Below are 22,722 nucleotides of genomic sequence, written 5' to 3'. Positions count from 1 at the left end.
CCTTATTTTTCATCATCAATTCCTGGACTCACTTTCTATTAGACAGTTAAGAAATTAGGTCGAGCAAGTGACTGAAGTGTCAGTCAGGGAGCACTATTGGGAGCACCAATAGTTTCAAAATAGTTCTGGAAAAAGATAGGACAGGTCCAGGCCCTAAACTGGAGCAGGGCCACTTTTGTGGGCATGAGGCAGGATTGAGCAGATGTCGATGAGGTGAGTTTGTTTGAAGGGAAAGGAATGACTGGCAAATGGGAGGTTTTAAAAGTGTGATATCAAGAATCCAGGGGCAGTATATTCCTGTTAAGATGCAGGGAAAGAATGGTAAATTTAAGGATCTCTGGCAGACAAGGGACATTGAGGCTCTGGTCAGGTAAAAGAAGGAAGCAGACATTGGGTTTAGGCAATCAGGGACAAGTGAATCACTCTGATTATAAAAAGTGTAAGAAAATACTGAAGAGGGAAATCAGGAGGACAAAAAGAGGGTCTGATATGGATCTGGCAGGTAAGATTAAAGAAAATTCCAAGAGTTTCTATAGCTATATTAAGAGTAAAAGGGTGGCTAGAGAGAGAATAGATCCCCTTAAAAATCAGTATGGCCATCTGTGTGTGGAGCCACAGGAGATGGGTGAGATTTTTAATGAATACTTCTCCTCTGTGTTTACCAAGGAGAGCACCATGGGTGCGAAAGAAATAAGGGAAACAAGTGGTGATGTCTTGGGCACACGCATGTTACTTGGGAGGAGGTATCTGCAGCCTTATAAAATCAAATTACTGCGGATGCTGGAATCTGAAACCAAGAGAGAAAATGCTGGAAAATCTCAGCAGGTCTGGCAGCATCTGTAAGGAGAGAAAAGAGCTGATGTTTCTTGTCTCGATTACCCTTTGTCAAAGCTCTGAAACATCAGTTCTTTTCTCTCCATACAGATGCTGCCAGACCTGCTGAGAATGGGGAGAGAGTGTGTGGGATGGAGATTTCCAGCTTTTGGGGAATGAGAGAGGAAAGAATGTTCCATAGAAATTGTCTGTTCTGAATTTCTATCCTGTACTGACACTGATGACTTTTGTAAACTCATTTTACAGGATATTGAAAGAGGAATCACAGGTCGAAATCTCAAACGTCACGTCTAGACGTGACAGAGTCATATTCCTTGGGACTTCAATATCATCGGACTTTGAATCCAGAAGGAGAAATGATTGTCCAGTCTGTCAATTTGAAAAGATTTGAAATGTCAGTGTGAGTGAAAAAGCATCAACACACTGCCACACTCGAGTGAGAGTGTTCCAATGCACTGACTAAAGAGCTTTAACCAGTTACACAGTCTGAACAAATATCACAACATTCACAGCGGGTAGAGACTGTAATCTTGTTCTGTGTGTGGACGAAGTTTCAACTAATTGTCCACCCAAGAGAGAGGCAAAGACACCTGCACCATGGAGAAACCATGGAAATGTGCGGACTGTGGGAAGGGATACAGAGCCCCATGTCTGCTGGAAGCTCATCGGCGCAGCCACACTGGGGAGAAGGTGTTCATCTGCTCTCGGTGTGAGAAGGGATTTAATCAGTTCTCCAGCTTACGGATTCACCAACGAGTTCACACTGGGGAGAGACCATTCACCTGCTCTCAATGTGGGAAGGGATTCACTCAGTCATCCCACCTGCAGTCACACCAGCGAGTTCACACTGGGGAGAGGCCGTTCACCTGCTCTCAGTGTGGGAAGGGATTCACTCGGTCATCCAGCCTGCAGACACACCAGCGAGTTCACACTGGAGAGAGGCCGTTCACCTGCTCTCAGTGTGGGAAGGGATTCACTCAGTTATCCAGCCTGCAGACACACCAGCGAGTTTACACTGGGGAGAGGCCATACACCTGCCCTCAGTGTGGGAAGGGATTCACTCAGTTATCCACCCTGCGGGCACACCAGCGAATTCACACTGGGGAGAGGCCGTTCACTTGCTCTCAGTGTGGGAAGGGATTCACTCAGCCATCCGAGCTGCAGGCACACCAGCGAGTTCACACTGGAGAGAGGCCATACACCTGCTCTCAGTGTGGGAAGGGTTTCAGCGTTTCATCCCGGCTGCTGAGACACCAGCAAGTTCACAAGTGATTCCAGGGGTTGGATTCTGCTGTTATTGTTTCTGCTCTCAGTTGCATCCAGGATTGCATTTTGTTCATTCTCACAGTTGGTCAATGGGGAGGGTCAGAGGGTTTCTTTGTGCTGGACTGGCTGGTCTCAGCCTCCAGTGGGCTGATGCTCTTTGAGTCTTTTTGCGAATACCTGGTTTCAAATGTGACAAGGATCACAGAGTGACAGGGTGTGAGGAAGTTTAGAGATATTTAGAGGAAAACAGAGGTTGGCATTGCAAAGGTACATTTCTGAATGGAGGGCTGTGACAAGTGACATTCCTCAGCGATCAGTGCTGGGACTTTTGCTGTTTGTAACATATATATAAATGATTTGGAGGAAAATGTAACTGGTTTGATTGGTAAGTTTGTGGACGACACAAAGATTGGTGGAATTGTGGATAGCGATGGGGACCGGCAGAGGATACAGCAGGATATAGATCAGTTGGAGACTTGGGCGGAGAGATGGCAGATGGAGTTTAATTCAGACAAATGTGAGGTAATGCATTTTGGAAGGTCTAATACAGATGGGAAATATACAGTTATCGGCAGAACCCTTAAGAGTATTCATAGGCAGAGGGATCTGGGTGTACAGGTACACAGGTCCATTGAAAGTGGCAATGAAGATGGAGAAGATAATCAAGAAGGCATACGGCATGCTTGCCTTCATCGGCCGGGGCATTGAGTTTAAAAATTGGCAAGTCAGGTTGCAGCTTTATGGAACCTTAGTTAGGCCGCACTTGGAATCTCGTGTTCAATTCCGGTCACCACACTACCAGAAGGATGTGGAGGCTTTGGAGAGGGTACGGAAAATATTTATCAGGATGTTGCCTGGTGTGGAGGGCATTAGCTATGAGGAGAGGTTGGAGAAACTTGGTTTGTTCTCACTGGAGTGACGGAGGTTGAGGGGGGCGACCTGATAGAAGTCTACAAGATTATGAGGGGCATGGACAGAGTGGATAATCAGAAGCTTTTTCCCAGGGTGGAAGAGTCAATTATGAGGGGCATAGGTTTAAGGTGCGAGGGGCAAGGTTTAAGGAGCGAGGGGCAAGGTTTAAAGGAGATGTACAAGGCAGGTTTTTTTACACAGAGGGTGGTGGGTGCCTGGAACTCGTTGCCGGGGAAGGTAGTGGAAGCAGATACGATAGTGACTTTTAAGATGTGTCTTGACAAATATATGAATAGCATAGGAATAGAGGGATATGGTCCCCGGAAAGGTAGGGGTTTTAGTTCAGACGGGCAGAATGGTTGCTATGGGCTTGGAGGGCCAAAGAGCTTGTTTCTGTGCTGTAATTTTCTTTGTTCTTCGTTCTGTTTGGAACATCCCAAATGCCCATCCAATTTCCTTTTTAATTGTTTATTGTCTCCACTTCCTCCACCCTCGTAGGCAGCCAGTTTCAGGTCATTACCATTCGCTGCATCAAAATATTCTTCCTAACATCTATCCCCCCCCCCCCCCCCCACCCCCTCCCACCCCCACTCCTCCCCTTGCATCTCTGACCCAAAACAAGAAATCTGTGTCCCCCCTCGTCCTTGTCCCATCAGCTAATGGGAACAGCTTTTCTTTGTCCACTTTATCTAAACCTGTCAGAATCTTGTCCACCTCTATCAAATCTCCCCTCAACCTCCTTTGCTCCAAGGAAAACAACCCCAGCCTGACATCGACAATAAAGAACAAACTAACAGAATATGTTCCCCCTTTCCATTTCTTTTCTCATTCTGCTGGAAATTGGGGACTTGCAGCAACTGAAGGGAAAGGAAGTGAATCCAGTGCATATATTCCACACAGTTTTAGTCCAGTCATATGGACATTTATCTGTCTGGCCGCCTGCATTGAGATTTTCAGCTCTCTGTGTCCAGGACAGGAAGCAGTGAGCATGGATCTGTCAATCAGCCTCAATCAGCACCTTCAGGAGAATTGGGAGGGTGAATATTAGATACAGCAGAGGGAGAATGGAGGGAGAGTGTGTGGGATGGAGATTTACAGCTTTTGGGGAATCAGAGAGGAAAGAATGTTCCAAAGAAGCTAGAATTGTCTGTTCTGAATTTCTATCCTGTATTGAAATGATGAATTTTGTTAACTCCTTTTACAGGATATCAGAAGGTGAGGATTTTACAGACAGAAATCTCGAATCAAACATCACGTCAACATCTGACAAACTCACTCAATTCATCGGGACCTGAATGCTATCGGCCTTTGAACCCAGAAGGAGAAATGTTTCTCTGTTCTGCCTGCTTTAGCAGTCTTTAAACATCAGTGTGACTGGAACAGGACTGACACACACACACACACACACACACACAATCAACTGAGATTTTCCCGTGGATTGACTGTGGAAAGAGCTTCCCAGTTACACGGCCGTAAACAATATTGCACCATCACAGCAGGGCACCATAATATTGTTCCGTGTGAGACTTCAACTGATGGTCAAACCTGGAGCAACACAAGGATACCTGCAACATGGAGAAACCGTGGAAATGTGGGGACTGTGGGAAGGATTGCAAAACCCCCTCTGAGCTGCAAATTCATCGACGTATTCACACTGGAGAGAAGCCGCACACCTGTTCTGTGTGTGGGAAGGGATTCACTCGGTTATATCATCTGCAGTGACATCGACTGGTTCACACTGGAGAAAGAGCGTTCATCTGCTTTGAGTGTGGGAACGGATTCGCTCATTTACCCGATCTGCAGAGACACCAGCGCGTTCACACTGGGGAGAGACCATTCACCTGCTTGGTGTGTGGGAAAGGATTTATGCAGTTATCCAATCTGTCAAAACACAAAGCCACTCACAGCAATGAGAGACCCTTTAAATGCTCTGACTGTGGAAGTGGTTTCAAAAGCTCTCGGGAACTGACGATCCACCAGCGGATTCACACTGGGGAGAGACCGTTCAGCTGCTCTCACTGCACAAAGACATTTAGAACGTTATCTCACCTGCGGGAGCACCAGCGAATTCACACCAGGGAGAGACCGTTCACCTGCTCTGTGTGTGGGAAGGGATTCACTCATTCATCCAGCCTGCTGAGTCACAATCTCACTCACACCCAGGAGAGACCCTTTAAATGCTCTGACTGTGGAAGTAGTTTCAAACGTTCTGGGGATCTGATGATCCACCAGCGCATTCACACTGAGGAGAGACCGTTCAGCTGCTCTCACTGCACAAAGAGATTTAGATCATCATCCAACCTGCAGGAACACCAGCGAGTTCACACTGGGGGGAGGCCGTTCACCTGCTGTGTGTGTGGGAAGGGATTCACTCAGTCATCCAGCCTGCGGAGACACCAGCGAGTTCACAAGTGATGACAGGGTTGGATTCTGCTGTTATTCCTGCCATTAATCACATCCAGGACTGAACCATGTTTATTCTTATAGTTGGTGAAGTGGAAGGGTAGGAGAGATTCTTTCTGCTGGACGGGCCGGTCTCACAACTTTGCTTCCAGTGGGCTGATGCTCTTTGAGCCTGGGAGAGCACATTGCCACTGAAATGATCCACAAAAGCTGATGAAGGACATTTATTTAATCCTGGATAGTAAATAGTGTTTTTCCTAGCACTACAGGTAGATCTAAAATAAATACAGAAAGGACTGGAAAAACGCAGCAGGTCTGGCAGCATCTGTAGAGAGAGAAACAGTGTTAACATTTCACACTACTGGATTGGGAGTCAATCTAGTAAACCTCCTCTGAACTGCTTCCATGGTATTTATAAAATGGGGCAGCACGGCAGCACAGTGGTTAGCACTGCTGCCTCACAGCGCCAGGGACCCAGGTTCAATTCCTGGGTCCCTGGTCCGATTCACTATCTGTGTGGAGTTTGGACATTCTCCTGGTGTCTGCGTGGGTTTCCTGCGGGTGCTCCTGTTTCCTCCCACGGTCCAAAGGTGTGCGGGTTAGGTTGATTGGCTATGCTAAAATTGACCCTTGTGTGAGGGGGATTAGCAGAGTAAATGTGTGGGGTTATGGGAATAGGGTCTGGGTGGGATGGTGTTTGGTACAGACTCGATGGGCAGAACGGCCTCCGTCTGTACTGCAGGGATCCTACGATCCTTTGTTTAATTGGAGACAAAAACTGCACCCAGTGTTCAAGATGCAGTCTCAGCAACGCCCTGTATAACTGAAGCATAATATCTACTTCTGTGTTCAATTTCTCTCAGAATAAAGGATAGCATTCCATTTGTGAGAACTTTGATTTATTTGAACTAAGATTTATGGGGGTTCTCTTGTTTACAATAACTCCATAACTGTAAATCACACCAGGTTCCAGTGACTTAACCGTGTGGCAAGAAAGAATACTTTAAACGGTGATTCAGTAAGTTTATTAACCATTAAAAATGTAACAAGTCAAAGATAAAAAAGGAAAGTATCGATTAACAGTAAAAGGAGAAACTTTAGCTTTAACAATTGAACATATGAACTTATGAAATGTTATGGGGAGAAGCAGGAACATGGGGATGAGGAGCATATCAGCCATGATCGAATGACGGAGCAGACTCGATGGGCCGAATGGTCTAATTCTGCTCCTATATGTTATGAACAGACTTCTCTCTATCCTTCTCAGACCAGGACATGAAGTGATGGCTCCGAAAACATGGATAACTTGTAAAATCAACAGCTCCCAACACCTCTCTGTAGGGCACAGTGGTTAGCACTGCTGCCTCACAGCACCAGGGACCCGGGTTCGACTCCCAGCTTGGGTCTGCAGCGTCTGCATATTGTCCCTGTATCTGCGTGGGTTTCCTCCGGGTGCTCCGGTTTCCTCCCACAGCCCGAAAGACCTGCTGGTTAGGTGCACTGGCCGTGCTAAATTCTCCCTCAGTGTACCCGAACAGGCGCCTGAGTGTGGTAACTTGGGATTTTCAGAGTAACTTCATTGCAGTGTCAATGTAAGCCGACTTGTGACACTAATAAATGAAGTTCCTGGGAAAATCCCCGAGTCACCGCACTCTGGCATCTGTTTGGGTGCACTGAGGGAGAATTTAGCATGGTCAATGCACCTAACCAGCACATCTTTCGGACTGTGGGAGAAAACCAGAGCACCCGGAAGAAAACCAGGCGGACACGGGAACAACATGCAAACTCCACAGAGTCTCCCAAGCCGGGAATCAAACCCAGGTCTCTGACACTGTGAGGCAGCAGTGCTAACCAGTGTACCACCGGCCACCCTAACAAGTCTTGTCATGTTTTTTCTATTCTGTTGGCATCAGAAGGCAATATCTTATAATTCCCACACATTTTAACCATTCTTATGTTTATAATTCTAAAAGTTAAGAACTTTAGTGTTCAAATTTACATTTCCAGCCTAACATCTGTATTAATGAATCATTTATTCTTTAATTATCTCTCAATTCAGGCTGTCCATTTAACTAATCTCCTGCTTTACAATTGTGGGAACTTCAGTCCACAGATAAGGTAGTTGAATGCATTGTTAAAAGCAGAATGTTCTTTATATAAATAAATAACAAAGTTTAAAAAACCGTGGCAAACAAAAGGAAACAGGAGCATTGGAACCAGCCTGGACTTGCAGACTGAAACCCCGCCCAAAGCCCGCACGTGCTCAGAAGGGAGAGAGGCTGAGAAGAACACTCTGTAACACTTCTCCCCTTAAATTTCAATCCCCCATCAGGACAAAAATACAACAAAGTAATGTCTTTAACAATATGGAAGTCTGTCAGGAGCTTTGTGGTTGCATTGCGACCTGTACAATACCACTGGTAAATCTTGTAATGGTGTTTCTGGAATGGGAGGTGAAGAGGTAGTTTGAGAATCTGTACATGAACATTCCTCTTCCACTCCCACAGCAGAGTCAACTGGCAAAGCTGGAACCATTTCCTGGTGAACATCCACAGCAGCATGACCCTCTGCCATGTTCTCAGTAATGGTTGGTGACTCTGAAACTGTTCCTGACTCGGGGTCACACCGCAAGCGAATATGGTCTTGGTGTCTGCGAACAACTCTTCCGTTTTACAGTCTCACCACCCAAGATACTGGACCACTTTGGTTTAAAATTATTCCCGGTAACCACCTTTGGTTACTCCCAAAGTTTCTGATGTAAACCTGATCACCCGGTTTGAACTGCCTCTCTTTGGCGTGGCAGTCGTGTCCCTCCTTCTGCTTCTCTTGTCTCCTGCTCACTTTTGCTCTGAGATCTGGATGAAGCAGATCCAGATGAGACTTCAACATTCTCCCTAAAAATTCCACAGGAGAGAGTCCGGTTGTGGATTGTGGTGTGATGCGAAACTGGAACACAAATCTTGAGAGCTTGTTCTTAAAGTATCGCCTGCCATTCTCTTCAATCCCTCCTTCAGAGTTTGAACAGCTCTTTCTGTGAGACCATTTGTAGCCAGATGAAACGGTGCAGTACGCACATGGCATAGACCATTCCTTTACAGGAATTCCTGAAACACCTCACTTGTAAACAGAGTGTCGTTATCTGAAACAAGCCAATCTGGTAACCCAGGCTTGTGAAAATTTGACAGAGCTTCTCTATTGTCACAGGAGCTGGAATATTACTCATGATCTGTGCTTCCAACCATTTTGAATGCACATTTACAACGACCAAACACACGTGATTCATGAAAGGCCCCCCAAAGGCCACATTTAGTCTGGACCACGGCCTATCAGGCCACTCCCAAGGATGAAGTGGTAATGTACCCAGTGTGTTGTGCCTGATTCAATCGACAAACAGTTTATTGAGTTACGCCAGCGGGGAGAAGCCACAGGGGCTGACCATGTGCAACTCCACCCAACAAAGAATATCATCAATTCTTATCCAGTTACTCAGCCCATCCCGGCTGGACACAATCCAATCAGAATGGTGATAGATTACATACATTATAGGTTCAATAAAATTAGTATCTGGGCATTATGGGGCTTTGTGATCATCTCATGGACAGGTGCCCTCATCATGATGTTTTCCAGACCCCCCCTTGGGGGGGTCTTTCTTGGGCTTTCTTTGTCCATAGACTCCCTTAGTTAGAAATGGGGTGGATTAAAATTTCTCAAATGGACGTCAGCACCCTTCCTTTGTTTTAATCTAATGACCACATGGTCTGGGAACATTTCTATTTAATACTCTTTCTTTGTAAACTCTTTTCTTCAGTATCCAATTCCAGAATTTTCCTTTTCTTTGTGTTACTTGCGTCAGGAATAAATCTTTGGACCTGACAGGAAGTTTAACCCAAGATCAATCCAACACAGGATTGGTCAGAATCATTTCACGTGTCAAATTTTAAATAACCATTACAAATTAAAACTCTCATTCTCACATGGGTGAATTGTATCCGGATTAAAGTTTCCACATGTTTAGTAAAATATCCTGGAATCCTGTCTCTGGCCAGTAAATATGGCTCCAGGTTCATAACTTCTGAACAAAAAAAGTTTTATTGATCACACTTTCTTTGTTAAAAATCTGTTTGATTTAAATCACAGACAGAAAACCTCAAAGCTTGAAGCGTTCAACCCACAAATATCATCCATACACAAACAGAGAAACTTAGCATGTGCTTTACAACAACAATAACCAAAATTAATTACTTAAGCGTTCTCGTGATCCTGTTTTTAAACTTCCAAAAATGCCTTTAATTAAAGATTCAAGATCAGGTTAATCCACCAGAAAGATAAACCGTAACAAATGTAGCCCAAAACAATGATAAAACACATCTACAAACATCCACATAAAACAAACAAAACACACAGATTCTCACAGCTCATAAATTTCAAACAATGAATCCTCAGCATTCTCTCTCGCAGCTATAGCTTCTTAAAGCGACAGAGCACGACAAGCTCACAACTCCTTGATTAAAATAAGATACAAGATCCTTCATTATAACTTAATCTTTTTTAAGCCAACTTACAAGGACTGATTTTAGAGGCAACATCTTTTGTTGATTTAAAACCCCAAACACGTTACACCCAAACACAGGCAAAATCTTTGTTCTTTATCTGGGGATAAAATTCTCAGTTATTCCAAATTCCTCCAGGCTATGGTTAATATTTCCGCATTTAACTTATTCCCAGAAATCCTCAATTATAAACTAAAATAGACACGTGTTTCCGGGCAGTCACAGGAATATGGTCAAGATAGTCCAGTCCCACAATGCCTCATATTCAATCTGCAGTCCTTCAATTATAACAGAATATGTGGCTGTATGTAGCTGCCTCGGCCGTGGTCAACCCCAACCCCAAGGGTGCATTCTTGAACTGCTGCAATGCCTGAGGTGTATGTACACCCACAGTGCTGTTAGGAAGGGACTTCCAGTTACTGAGAGAGACAAGAGATGAAATTGCTGGGCCTCTAACAGAAATCTTTGTTTCTTCATTGGACACAGGTGAGGTCCCAGAGGATTGGAGGATAGCAAATGTGGTCCCGTTATTTAAGAAAGGTAGCAAGGGTAATTATAGGCCAGTGAGCTTGATGTTTGTGGTAGGGAAATTGTTGGAGAAGATTCTTAGAGATAGGATCTATATACATTTAGAACTGAATAATCTCATTAGCGATAGACAACATGGTTTTGTACAAGGGAGGTCATGCCTCGCAAATTTGGTTGAGTTTTTTGAGGAGGTGCCAAAAATGATTGATGAGGGAAGGGCCGTGGATGTCGTCTACATGGATTTTAGTAAAGCGTTTGACAAGGTCCCTCATGGCAGGCTGGTGCAAAAGGTTAAATCTCACGGGATCAAAGGTGAACTCGCGAGATGGGTACAGAACTGGCTTGGCCATAGAAGAGAGGGTAGCAGTGGAGGGGTCTTTTTCTGATTGGAGGTCTGTGACTAGTGGTGTTCATGATGTGGAGATGCCGGCGTTGGACTGGGGTGAACACAGTAAGAGTTTTACAACACCAGGTTAAAGTCCAACAGGTTTATTTGGTAGCAAATACCATAAGCTTTCGGAGCGCTGCTCCTTTGTCAGATGGAGTGGAAATGTGTTCTCAAACAGTGCACAGAGACACAAAATCAAATTACAGAATACTGATTAGAATGCGAATCTCTACAACCAGCCAGGTCTTAAAGATACAGACAGATATTAGTGGTGTTCCGCAGGGCTCTGTACTGGGACCTCTCCTGTTTGTGATATATATAAATGATTTGGAAGACGATGTAGCTGGTCTGATTAGTAAGTTTGTGGACGACACAAAGATTGCTGGGGTTGCGGGTAGTGATGAACATTGTCAGAGAATACAGCAGGATATAGATAGGCTGGAAAATTGGGCCGAGAAATGGCAGATGGAATTTAATCCAGATAAATTCAAAGTGATGCATTTTGTAGATCTAATGCAGGGGGGAGCTATACAATAAATGGCAGAACCATCAGGAGTATAGACACGCAGAGGGATCTGGGTGTGCAAGTCCACGGATCCTTAAAGGTGGCAGCCCAGGTGGAAAAGGTGGTGAAGAAGGCATATGGCATGCTTGCCTTTAGTGGACGGGGCATAGAGTATAAAAGTTGGCATATGATGTTGCAGTTATATAGAATGTTGGTTAGGCCACATTTGGAATACTGCGTCCAGTTCTGGTCGCCACACTACCAGAAGGACGTGGAGGCTTTGCAGAGAGTGCAGAAAAGGTTTACCAGGATGTTGCCTGGTATGAAGGGTATTCGCTATGAGGAGAGATTGAGTAAACTAGGGTTGTTCTCCCTGGAAAGACAGAGGTTGAGGGGGCGACCTAATAGAAGTTTATAAAATTATGAAGGGCACAGATAGGGTGAACAGTTGGAAGCTTTTTCCCAGGTCAGAAATGACAAACACAAGGGGTCACAAGTTCAAGGTAAGGGGGGCAAGGTTCAATACAGATATGTGGGGGACGTACTTTACACAGAGGGTGGTGGGGGCCTGGAATGCACTACCAAGCAAGGTGGTTGAGGCAGACACGCTAGGATCATTTAAGACTTATCTAGATAGCCACAGGAACAGACTGGGAATAGAGGGATACAAACGGATGGTCTAGTTAGGAACACATGATCGGTGCAGGCTTGGAGGGCTGAAGGGCCTGTTCCTGTGCTGTATTGTTCTTTGTTCTTTAAAATAGACACATGGGTTTCCGGGCAGTCACATGAATATGGTCAAGATAGTCCAGTCCCACAATGCCTCACATTCAATCTGCAGTCCTTCAATTATAACAGAATATGTGGCTGTATGTAGCTGCCTTGGCCATGGTCAACCCCAACCCCAAGGGTGCCTTCTTGAACTGCTGCAATGCCTGAGGTGTACGTACACCCACAGTGCTGTTAGGGAGGGATTTCCAGCTACATATTCCAGACTTTCACTGGACTGTAGGTGGATATCAGATTGACATATTCCATTCAACCACACCCAAGGTGTGTTATTCCAATTCCTTTATTGTCCAGGACAATACATTCACAATATCTTTAAAACAGAAATTAAACATTCCCATTTGATTTCAGGTGTTAACATATTCTGTTAGTTTGTTCTTTATTGTCGATGTCAGGCTGGGGTTGTTCTCCTTGGAGCAAAGGAGGTTGAGGTGAGATTTGATAGAGGTGGACAAGATTCTGACAGGTTTAGATAAGGTGGACAAAGAAAAGCTGTTCCCATGAGCTGAAGGGACAAGGACGAGGGGGACACAGATTTCTTGTTTTGGGTCAGAGATGCAAGGGGGGGGGGGGGATGTTAGGAAGAATATTCTGATGCAGTGAATGGTAATGACCTGAAACCCGCTGCCTACGAGGGTGGAGGAAGTGGAGAAAATAAACAATTAAAAAGGAAATTGGATGAGCATTTGGGATGTTCCAAACAGAACAAAGAATATTACAGCACAGAAACAAGCCCTTTGGCCCTCCAAGCCTGTAGCAACCATGCTGCCCGTCTGAACTAAAACCCCCTACCTTTCCGGGGACCATATCCCTCTATTCCTATGCTATTTATATATTTGTCAAGACACATCTTAAAAGTCACTATCGTATCTGCTTCCACTACCTTCCCCGGCAACGGGTTCCAGGCACCTACCACCCTCTGTGTAAAAAACCTGCCTTGTACATCTCCTTTAAACCTTGCCCCTCGCACCTTAAACCTGTCTCCCTAGTAATTGACTCTTCCACCCTGGGAAAAAGCTTCTGATTATCCACTCTGTCCATGACCCTCAGAATCTTGTAGACTTCTATCAGGTCGCCCCTCAACCTCCATTGCTCCAGTGAGAACAAACCAAGTTTCTCCAACCTCTCCACATAGCTAATGCCCTCCACACCAGGCAACATCCTGTTAAATATTTTCCGTACCCTCTCCAAAGCCTCCACATCCTTCTGGCAGTGTGGTGACCAGAATTGAACACGAGGTTCCAAGTGCGGTCTAAGGTTCTATAAAGCTGCAACATGACTTGCCAATTTTTAAACTCAATGCCCCGGCCGATGAAGGCAAGCATGCCATATGCCTTCTTGATTATCTTCTCCACCTCATTGCCACTTTCAATAACCTGTGCACCTGTACACCCAGATCCCTCTACCTATGAATACTCTTAAGGGTTCTGCATTTACTGTATATTTCCCATCTGTATTAGACCTTCCAAAATGCATTACCTCACATTTGTCCGGATTAAACTTCATCTACCATCTCTCCGCCCAAGTCTCCAACTGATCTATATCCTGCTGTATCCTCTGCCGGTCCCCATCGTTATCCGCAATTCCACTAACCTTTGTGTCGTCCACAAACTTACCAATCAAACCAGTTACATTTTCCTCCAAATCATTTATATATATTACAAACAGCAAAAGTCCCAGCACTGATCCCTGAGGAACGTCACTTGTCACAGCCCTCCATTCAGAAATGTACCTTTGCACTGCCAACCTCTGTTTTCTTCTGACTAAATATCTCTAAACTTCCGAACACCCTGTCACTCTGTGATCCTTGTGACATTTGAAACCAGGTATTCGCAAAAAGACTCAAAGAGCATCAGCCCACTGGAGGCTGAGACCAGCCAGTCCAGCACAAAGAAACCCTCTGACCCTCCCCATTGACCAACTGTGAGAATGAACAAAATGCAGTCCTGGATGCAACTGAGAGCAGAAACAATAACAGCAGAATCCAACCCCTGGAATCACTCGTGAACTTGCTGGTGTCTCAGCAGCCGGGATGAAACTCTGAATCCCTTCCCACACTGAGAGCAGGTGAACGGCCTCTCCCCAGTGTGAACTCGCTGGTGTGTCCGCAGGTCAGATGACCGAGTGAACCCCTTCCCACACTGAGAACAGGTGAATGGTTTCTCCCCAGTGTGAACTCGCTGGTGTGACTGCAGGTGGGATAACTGAGTGAATCCCTTCCCACACTGAGAGCAGGTGAATGGTCTCTCCCCAGTGTGAACTCGTTCATGTGTCAGCAGGTTGGATGACTGAGCGAATCCCTTCCCACACTGGGAACATGTGAATGGCCTCTCCCCAGTGTGAACTTGCTGGTGTCTCTGCAGGTCGGATAACTGACTGAATCCCTTCCCACATTGAGAGCAGGTGAATGGCCTCTCCCCAGTGTGAACTCGCTGGTGTCTCTGCAGGTCGGATAACTGACTGAATCCTTTCCCACATTGAGAGCAGGTGAACGGCCTCTCCCCAGTGTGGCTGCGCCGATGGGCTTCCAGCTTATATGGGGCTCTGTATCTCTTCCCACAGTCCACACATTTCCATGGTTTCTCCATGGTGCAGGAGTCCTTACCGCTCTCTTGAGTGAACAATTAGTTGAAACTTCGTCCACACACAGAACAAGATTACAGTCTCTACCCGCTGTGAATGGTGTGATATTTATTCAGACTGTGTAACTGGTTAAAGCTCTTTAGTCAGTGCAGTGGAACACACTCACTCGAGTGTAGCAGTGTGTTGATGCTTTTTCACTCACACTGACATTTCAAATATTTTCAAATTGACAGACTGGACAATCATTTCTCCTTCTGGATTCAAAGTCCGATGATATTGAGGTCCCAAGGAAAATGATTCTGTCACGCCTAGACGTGATGTTTGAGATTTCGGCCTGTGATTCCTCTTTCAATATCCTGTAAAATGTGTTTCCAAAAGTCATCAGTGTCAGTACAGGGTAGAAATTCAGAACAGACAATTTCTATGGAACATTCTTTCCTCTCTCATTCCCCAAAAGCTGTAAATCTCCATCCCACACACTCTCTCCCCATTCTCAGCAGGTCTGGCAGCATCTGTATGGAGATGTTTCAGAGCTTTGACAAAGGGTCATCTGGACAAGAAACATCAGCTCTTTTCTCTCCTTACAGATGCTGCCAGACCTGCTGAGATTTTCCAGCATTTTCTCTCTTGGTTTCAGATTCCAGCATCCGCAGTAATTTGCTTTTATAAGGCTGCAGATACCTCCTCCCAAGTAACATGCGTGTGCCCAAGACATCACCACTTGTTTCCCTTATTTCTTTAGCACCCATGGTGCTCTCCGCAGTAAACACAGAGGAGAAGTATTCATTAAAAATCTCACCCATCTCCTGTGGCTCCACACACAGATGGCCAGACTGATTTTTAAGGGGATCTATTCTCTCTCGAGCCACCCGTTTACGTTTAATATATCTATAGAACCTCTTGGAATTTTCTTTAATCTTACCTGCCAGATCCATATCAGACCCTCTTTTTGTCCTCCTGATTTCCCTCTTCAGTATTTTCTTACACTTTTTATAGTCAGAGTGATTCACTTGTCCCCGATTGCCTAAACCCAATGTATGCTTCCTTCTTTTACCTGACCAGAGCCTCAATGTCCCTTGTCTGCCAGAGATCCCTAAATTTACCATTCTTTCCCTTCATCTTAACAGGAATATACTGCCCCTGGACTCTTGATATCACACTTTTAAAACCTCCCATTTGCCAGTCATTCCTTTCCCTTCAAAGGAACTCACCTAATCGACATCTGCTAGATCCTGCCTAATGCCCACAAAAGTGGCCCTGCTCCAGTTTAGGGCCTTGACCTGTGGACCTGTCCTATCTTTTTCCAGAACTATTTTGAAACTATTGGTGCTCCCAATAGTGCTCCCTGACTGACACTTCAGTCACTTGCTCCACCTCATTTCTTAACTGTCTAATAGAAAGTGAGTCCAGGAATTGATAATGAAAAATAAGGAGCTGGGAGATGAATTGAACAAGTATTTTGCCTCGGTGTTCACAATAGAGGATACAGTTAAAACTCAGAAACAGCTGGAAATCAGAAAACAGAAGTGTGGGATGAACTCTGAAAAAGCACAATTCCCAGGGAAGTGGTCCTCAGCAAACTGTTGGAGCTGTGGGCTGATGAGTCCTCGGGTCCTGCTGGGCTTCATTCTCGGGTCTTAACAGAGTGAGATAGTTGGTGTGTTGTTCAATTTTCTAAAATTCCCCATCGGGAATTGGATAAAGGGAAACCGGTGGATGCGCTGTACTTAGATTTCCAGAAGACATTTGATGAGGTGCCACATCAAAGGTTATTGCAGCAAATAAAAATTCATGCTGTGGGGATGACATATTGGCGTGGATAGAAGGTTGGCTAACAGCAAACAGTGGGCAGAAACGGATCATTTTCTGGTTTGAGAGAGAGAGAAACCTGGGCCAACCTTTCCAGAGTCTGCAGCCTCCCTGGATTCACTTCCTTTCCCTTCAGTTGCTGCAAGTCCCCAATTTCCCCCAGAATGAGAAAATAAATGGAAAGGGGGAGAAAAGAAAGTGTTTTACTCACAGATGTTGGCGACAGGGGGAAGTTTGAGTCTGTCTGAAGATCAATCTTCATTCACACAAAGCCCACACTCTGATTGGCTGGAAGACCAGAGTCCTTCCGGTCCTCCAACTCTTCCCATTGGTCAACACCTCAGCATGAAGATCAGAGGGTGGGTTCTCCCCTGCACATGCGCAGCTTCCCCTCTCCCCCGCACACTATTCTGACTTGTACTGAAAGAACAGAAATTTATTTCATATAAATACTGGGAAGACTGAACCCATTGTGTTCCGTCCCCACTACAAACTCGCCAACAACTTTATCTCTCCTCCTGGCAACTGTCTGAGGCTGAACCAGGCTGTTCACAACCAGGGTGAAATAGTTCATCCCAAGATGAGCTTCCAGCCACATGTCCACATCATCATCAAGACCACCTTCATTCAAAGAAGCATTGATAGTAATTAATTAATAATAATGAATAATAAAATACAGTGTAGAAGGAGGCCATTCAGCCCATCGAGCCTGCACTGACAACAATCCCATCCAGGCCCTATCCACATATTTACCTGTTAATCTCCCTGATACCAAGTGGCAATTTATCATGGCCAAATTATCATGGCAATTATCATGGCCAGGGGCGGCGCGGTAGCACAGTGGTTAGCACTGCTGCTTCACAGCTCCAGGGACCTGGGTTCGATTCCCGCTTGGGTCACTGTCTGTGTGGAGTTTGCACATTCTCCTCGTGTTTACGTGGGTTTCCTCCGGGTGCTCCGGTTTCCTCCCACAGTCCAAAGATGTGCAGATTCGGTTGATTGGCCATGCTAAAATTGCCCCTTAGTGTCCTGGGATGCGTAGATTAGAGGGATTAGCGGGTAGAATACGTAGGGATATGGGGGTAGGGCCTGGGTGGGATTGTGGTCGGTGCAGACTCGATGGGCTGAATGGCCTCTTTCTGTACTGTAGGGTTTCTATGATTTCTATGAATCCGTCTAACCGGCACATCTTTGGACTGTGGAAGGAAACCGGAACACCCGGAGGAAACCCACACAGACACGGGGAGAATGTAGAAACTCTGCACAGACAGTGACCCGAGGCTGGAATTGAACCCGGGTCCCTGGCGCTGTTAGGCAGCTGCACTAACCACTGTGCCACCGGGCCACATGTCAGTGCCATCGCCTGACTCCAGCCCAGTCTCAGCTCATCTGGAACCCTCACCCATTCCATTGTGACGTCACTCTCTCCCTCCCGTTCCATTGTGACGTCACACCCTCACCCATTCCATTGTGACGTCACACCCTCACCCATTCCATTGTGATGTCACACTCTCACCCATTCCATTGTGACGTCACACCCTCACCCATTCCATTGTGACGTCACACCCTCACCCATTCCATTGTGACGTCACACCCTCACCCATTCCATTGTGACGTCACACTCTCACCCATTCCATTGTGACGTCACACTCTCACCCATTCCATTGTGACGTCACGGCTTCCCTCTCCGATCACAATCCCTGCCGGCCTCCCACATGCAGCCTCAATGGCGGCAGTCAGCCCGGGTCTAACACTACAAGCTGCCGCTCCATTGGGTACAAAGAGGGGGACCGGGAAGTTCATTTCCGGGGATTGGGTTTGAGTTTGAACAACATGTTTACAAAGTCTCTCCACCCACCCGCCACATTTATCATTCCCTCACGCCGCCCTCTACCTTGTATTGATCTCGCTTCCAAACTAAAACCGGCCGTCCGTCGCCATTACCCGCACTGATGTGGAGATGCCGGCGTTGGACTGGGGTAAACACAGCAACAAGTCAAACAACACCAGGTTAAAGTCCAACAGGTTTATCTGGTTCACCCGCACTGCGCATGCTTCAGGTCCCGCCCCTCATTCACACCGATTGGTTGGAGGACCAGCTGCTCCAGCTCGGTCCTCCAGTCCCGCCCCCTCTTCCTATTGGTCCGGAGCTGCCGTCAATCAGTGCCCAGGCATTGTGATGTGGAGCATGCGCAGTGTCATTGCTGGCCTTGGCGCTTGTTTGTCCCGGAGAAGCGGAGTCAGCGTTAGGCGGTGGCTGGGAGGATTTGGAAACACTTTGTGGATCCGCAAACCCTTCAGAATCATTGTCAGCTCCCTGGTTTGCAGCTGCGGGGCTTCTCCCTCCCTCCCTCCCGGGAACAGGCCCAGGTTAACGGCCCCATCCTGGCTCAGCCACTGGAGGATGGTTCACATCAGAGGATGGGGGAGGGGGACAATAAATAAGAGGTTACACTTTGGCCTCAAATCAATGAGGACTCTGATCTCTGGGAAGGAAGGAAACCCTGGGAGGTGGGCGGGGAGGATTCACAAACACCCGCTGGAGGCCCCAACACCCCCAATAAGACCCATTGGTTTTATTGTCAGTCTGCAGACAGCAGCTGGAGAACTGAACACAGTAAGAGTTTTAACAACACCAGGTTAAAGTCCAACAGGTTTATTTGGTAGCAAACACCATTAGCTACCATTAGGTGTTTGCTACCAAATAAACCTGTTGGACTTTAACCTGGTGTTGTTAAAACTCTTACTGTGTTCACCCCAGTCCAACGCCGGCATCTCCACATCAGAACTGAACCCAGACAGAGGAGAGGGAGGGAGCAAACTGGGAGTGGAGAAAAGAAATGGTGAGATGGGTTTGGATTTCAGCCCAGGGAGGAGGGAGAGTTTGTGGGACAGGAATTTATTGATTTGGGGAACAAGAGAGGAAGAAATTTTCCAGAGAATTAGAATTGCCTGTTCAAAATTTCTATCCTGGACTGACAGTGATTAATTTTGTAAACTCCTTTTACAGGTGAGGTGAAGAAACATCACATCAAAATCAGACAGAGTCTCGATTCACTTGGACTTAAATATCCTCAGACTTTGAACGTGGAAGGAGAAATGTTTGTCTTCTGTCTGGAGGAGAAGATTTCAAACATCAGTGTGACTGAAAAAGCACCAAGATACATGCACACCCGAGTGAGAGTGTTTCAGTGAGTTGACTGTGGAAAGAGCTTTATCCAGTTACACAGCCTGAAATAACATCACAGCATTCACAGCGAGGAGAAACTATACACGTGTTCTGTGTGTGGATGAGGCTTCAACTGATCGTTAAAGCTGGAGAAACATAAGGACACCAGTATCATGGAGAAACCGTGGAAATGTGGGGACTGTGGGAAAGGATTCAGTTACCCTTCCCTGCTGGAAAATCATCGGCGCAGTCACACTGGTGAGAGACCGTTCACCTGTTCTGTCTGTGGGGAGGGATTCATTCAGTCATCGGGCCTTTGGTCTCACCAGAGAATTCACACTGAGGAAAAGCCATTCATGTGCACCTCCTGTGCGAAGAGGTTCAGGCATTCTTCAGCACTCACTGTGCACCAACGCAGTCACACCAGGGAGAAACCATTCATCTGCTCCGTGTGTGGGAAGGGATTCAGTCAGTCATTCCACCTGCTGTCACACCAGCGAGTTCATACTGGGGAGAGGCCGTTCACCTGCTCCGACTGTGGGAAGGGATTCACTGGGTCATCCCACTTACTGTCACACCAGCGAGTTCACATTGAGGAGAAGCCATTCAGCTGCCCTGACTGTGGATGGAGTTTCAGACAGGCATCCTCCCTCATTGCACACCAGCGAATTCACACTGGGGAGAGACCGTTTACTTGCTTTGTGTGTGGAAAGGGATTCACAGTTTTACCCACCCTGCTGAGACACCAGAAAATTCACACTGAAGAGAAGCCATTCAGCTGCACTGACTGTGGAAAGAATTTCAGGCAGTCATCCAACCTCACTGCTCACCGACGCACTCACACTGCAGAAAGACCATTCACATGCTCCGTGTGCGGGAAGGGATTCAATCGGCCATCCAACCTCTCTGCTCACCAGCGGGTTCACACAGGGGAGAGGCCATTCACTTGCTCCGTGTGTGGGAAGGGATTCGCAAAGTCTTTCAACCTGCTGGCTCACCAACGCACTCACACTAAGAGGCCATTCAACTGCTCTGTGTGTGGGAAGGGATTCACTCAGTCACAATGGCTCCTGAGACATCAACAAGTTCACCAGTGACTGCAGGGGTTGGATTTTGCTGTTTTTGCTGCTGTTCAGTATTGACAGTCTGACAATATTTTATTTCTGCTGATGTTAACAAACCCTATAACTAGCTGGAATTTAATATTCTGGAAGTGTCACTGATTTTCAGGGCTGCAATGCCACTTTTTAAAAGCACCACCAGTGATCTTCCCCCTTAATTGAAGAACTCTCAACAGGAACCTGTTTAGAATAAAGTTAAGAACTTTTGCTTCAATTCTAATTTGATCTTTGGGCAAAATCTACAATTCATTCTCTGAAAGATCCATCTGCAGGGCACAAAGTATTTATTTTCAATGCTTGTATTGAGATTTTCTGGAAAGCTACTCTTTGATTTTTAAGGGCTATTTTTTGGTTTCCAGGGCATCGTTTTCCATTCTCAGTAACTCCTTTATTAGTGATGTAGTCACGTAGTAACATTACCTTTTGTGTTTCTGTTAGTTTACTTCTTTCGATAAGATAGCACAAATACTGAAGACTGTGTATATATTAAATCTTTTAAATTGGAATCTATGAATGATGTTTTTTGTTAATTTACTTTAAAAATACTCCCATACTCTCTTTCCAAAATGAGAATTCTAACTATTTGACACAAGGTAACTGAATCAGATGTTTACTGGTTCAGACAGTGGAGCAGGAAAAATCTCTCCCGATTCTGATCTTCATTGTGTGTGGATTTACATTGATAACCCATCAATAACCTCACTACAACAGCTGAGATCAGCTCTGACCGGGGATTCTGTATGTTGTCTGTGAGCGTTAAACTGCAAATAAAAGCAGTTTAGAATATGAACCTGGATGAATGGATCTCAATTTCTAATGTGACGACCCAAGTGATTGTAAGTACGTTCACAATATCTGGTTACTCAAATTCCTGAGTTGTACCCCCCACCTTCTGAGATATATAAAAATAATCGAGACTTGTTCAGCAGAATGGGGAAAGCTCTGCCGATGGTTGGCTCATGCCTTTTGAGGCTCACACTGCTATGAAACTAGTTCTGTAGCAGGAAGACACAACTCCTCCACACATCACCGATAGGCTGCTGAGTCAGTGAACTTCTTTTCTCAAAATAGGTGGCAAAGCTGTTCCTCCAATTTGAGATTCTGTCTCTGCAGCTGTAGCAACATCGGGAGAGACAGAATCTGTGATTGGAGGAGATGGACCTCACAGTTTCTGTCTCTCCCATGTACAGGATGATTTATTTTCTTCCAGTAGTTCCTCACAAGACAGAATTTCTGCGGGCCTTTTGGCAAGTCATGTTGCAGTTTTATAGAACCTCAGTTAGGCCGCACTTGGAATATAGTGTTCAATTCTGGTCGCCACACTACCAGAAAGATGTGGAGGCTTTGGAGAGGGCGGAGAGGGTACAGAAAAGATCTACCAGAATGTTGCCTGGCATGGAGGGCATTAGCTATGAGGAGAGGTTGGAAAAACTTGGTTTGTTCTCACTGGAACGACGCAGGTTGAGGGCGATCTAACAAAGTCTACAAGATTGTGAGGGGCTTGGGCAAAGTGGATAGAAGCTTTTTCCCAGGGTAGAAGAGTCAATTACTAGGGGGCATAGGTTTAAGGTGCGAGGGGCAAGGTTTAAAGGAGGCAGGTTTTTTACCCAGAGGGTGGTGGGTGCCTGGAATTCGCTGCCGGGGGAGGGAGTGGAAGCAGATACGATAGTGAGTTTTAAGGGGCGTCTTGACAAATACATGAATAGGATGGGAATGGAGGGATATGGTCCCCAGAAGGGTAGGGGGTTTTTGTTCAGTTAGGCAGCGTGGTTGGTGCAGGCTTGGAGGGTCGAAGGAATGTTCCTGTGCTGTAATTTTCTTTGTTTTCTTTTGAGGGTGAATTCACCATCCACAGCCGTTCATTT

General features: G+C 46.0%; 1 protein-coding gene across 1 annotated transcript in view; it reads left to right on the top strand.

The window, feature by feature from the left end:
* LOC144485150 (uncharacterized) overlaps positions 1 to 21,256 on the top strand; it is a 41,465-nt gene extending 20,209 nt beyond the window's left edge. Inside the window, exons 4-5 of the mRNA XM_078203395.1 lie at positions 1,509 to 2,085; positions 20,066 to 21,256. Coding sequence (XP_078059521.1) covers positions 1,509 to 2,085; positions 20,066 to 20,833 — 1,345 coding nt within the window. The 3' untranslated portion in view covers positions 20,834 to 21,256. The remainder of the gene's footprint in view (positions 1 to 1,508; positions 2,086 to 20,065) is intronic.
* The last annotated feature ends 1,466 nt before the right edge of the window (positions 21,257 to 22,722 follow it).

Source organism: Mustelus asterias, unplaced genomic scaffold, assembly GCF_964213995.1.
Source record: "Mustelus asterias unplaced genomic scaffold, sMusAst1.hap1.1 HAP1_SCAFFOLD_155, whole genome shotgun sequence".
Taxonomy (NCBI): Eukaryota; Metazoa; Chordata; class Chondrichthyes; order Carcharhiniformes; family Triakidae; genus Mustelus; species Mustelus asterias.
Note: the sequence above shows the minus strand (reverse complement) of the source record. Positions and strands in the feature narration are given on the sequence as shown.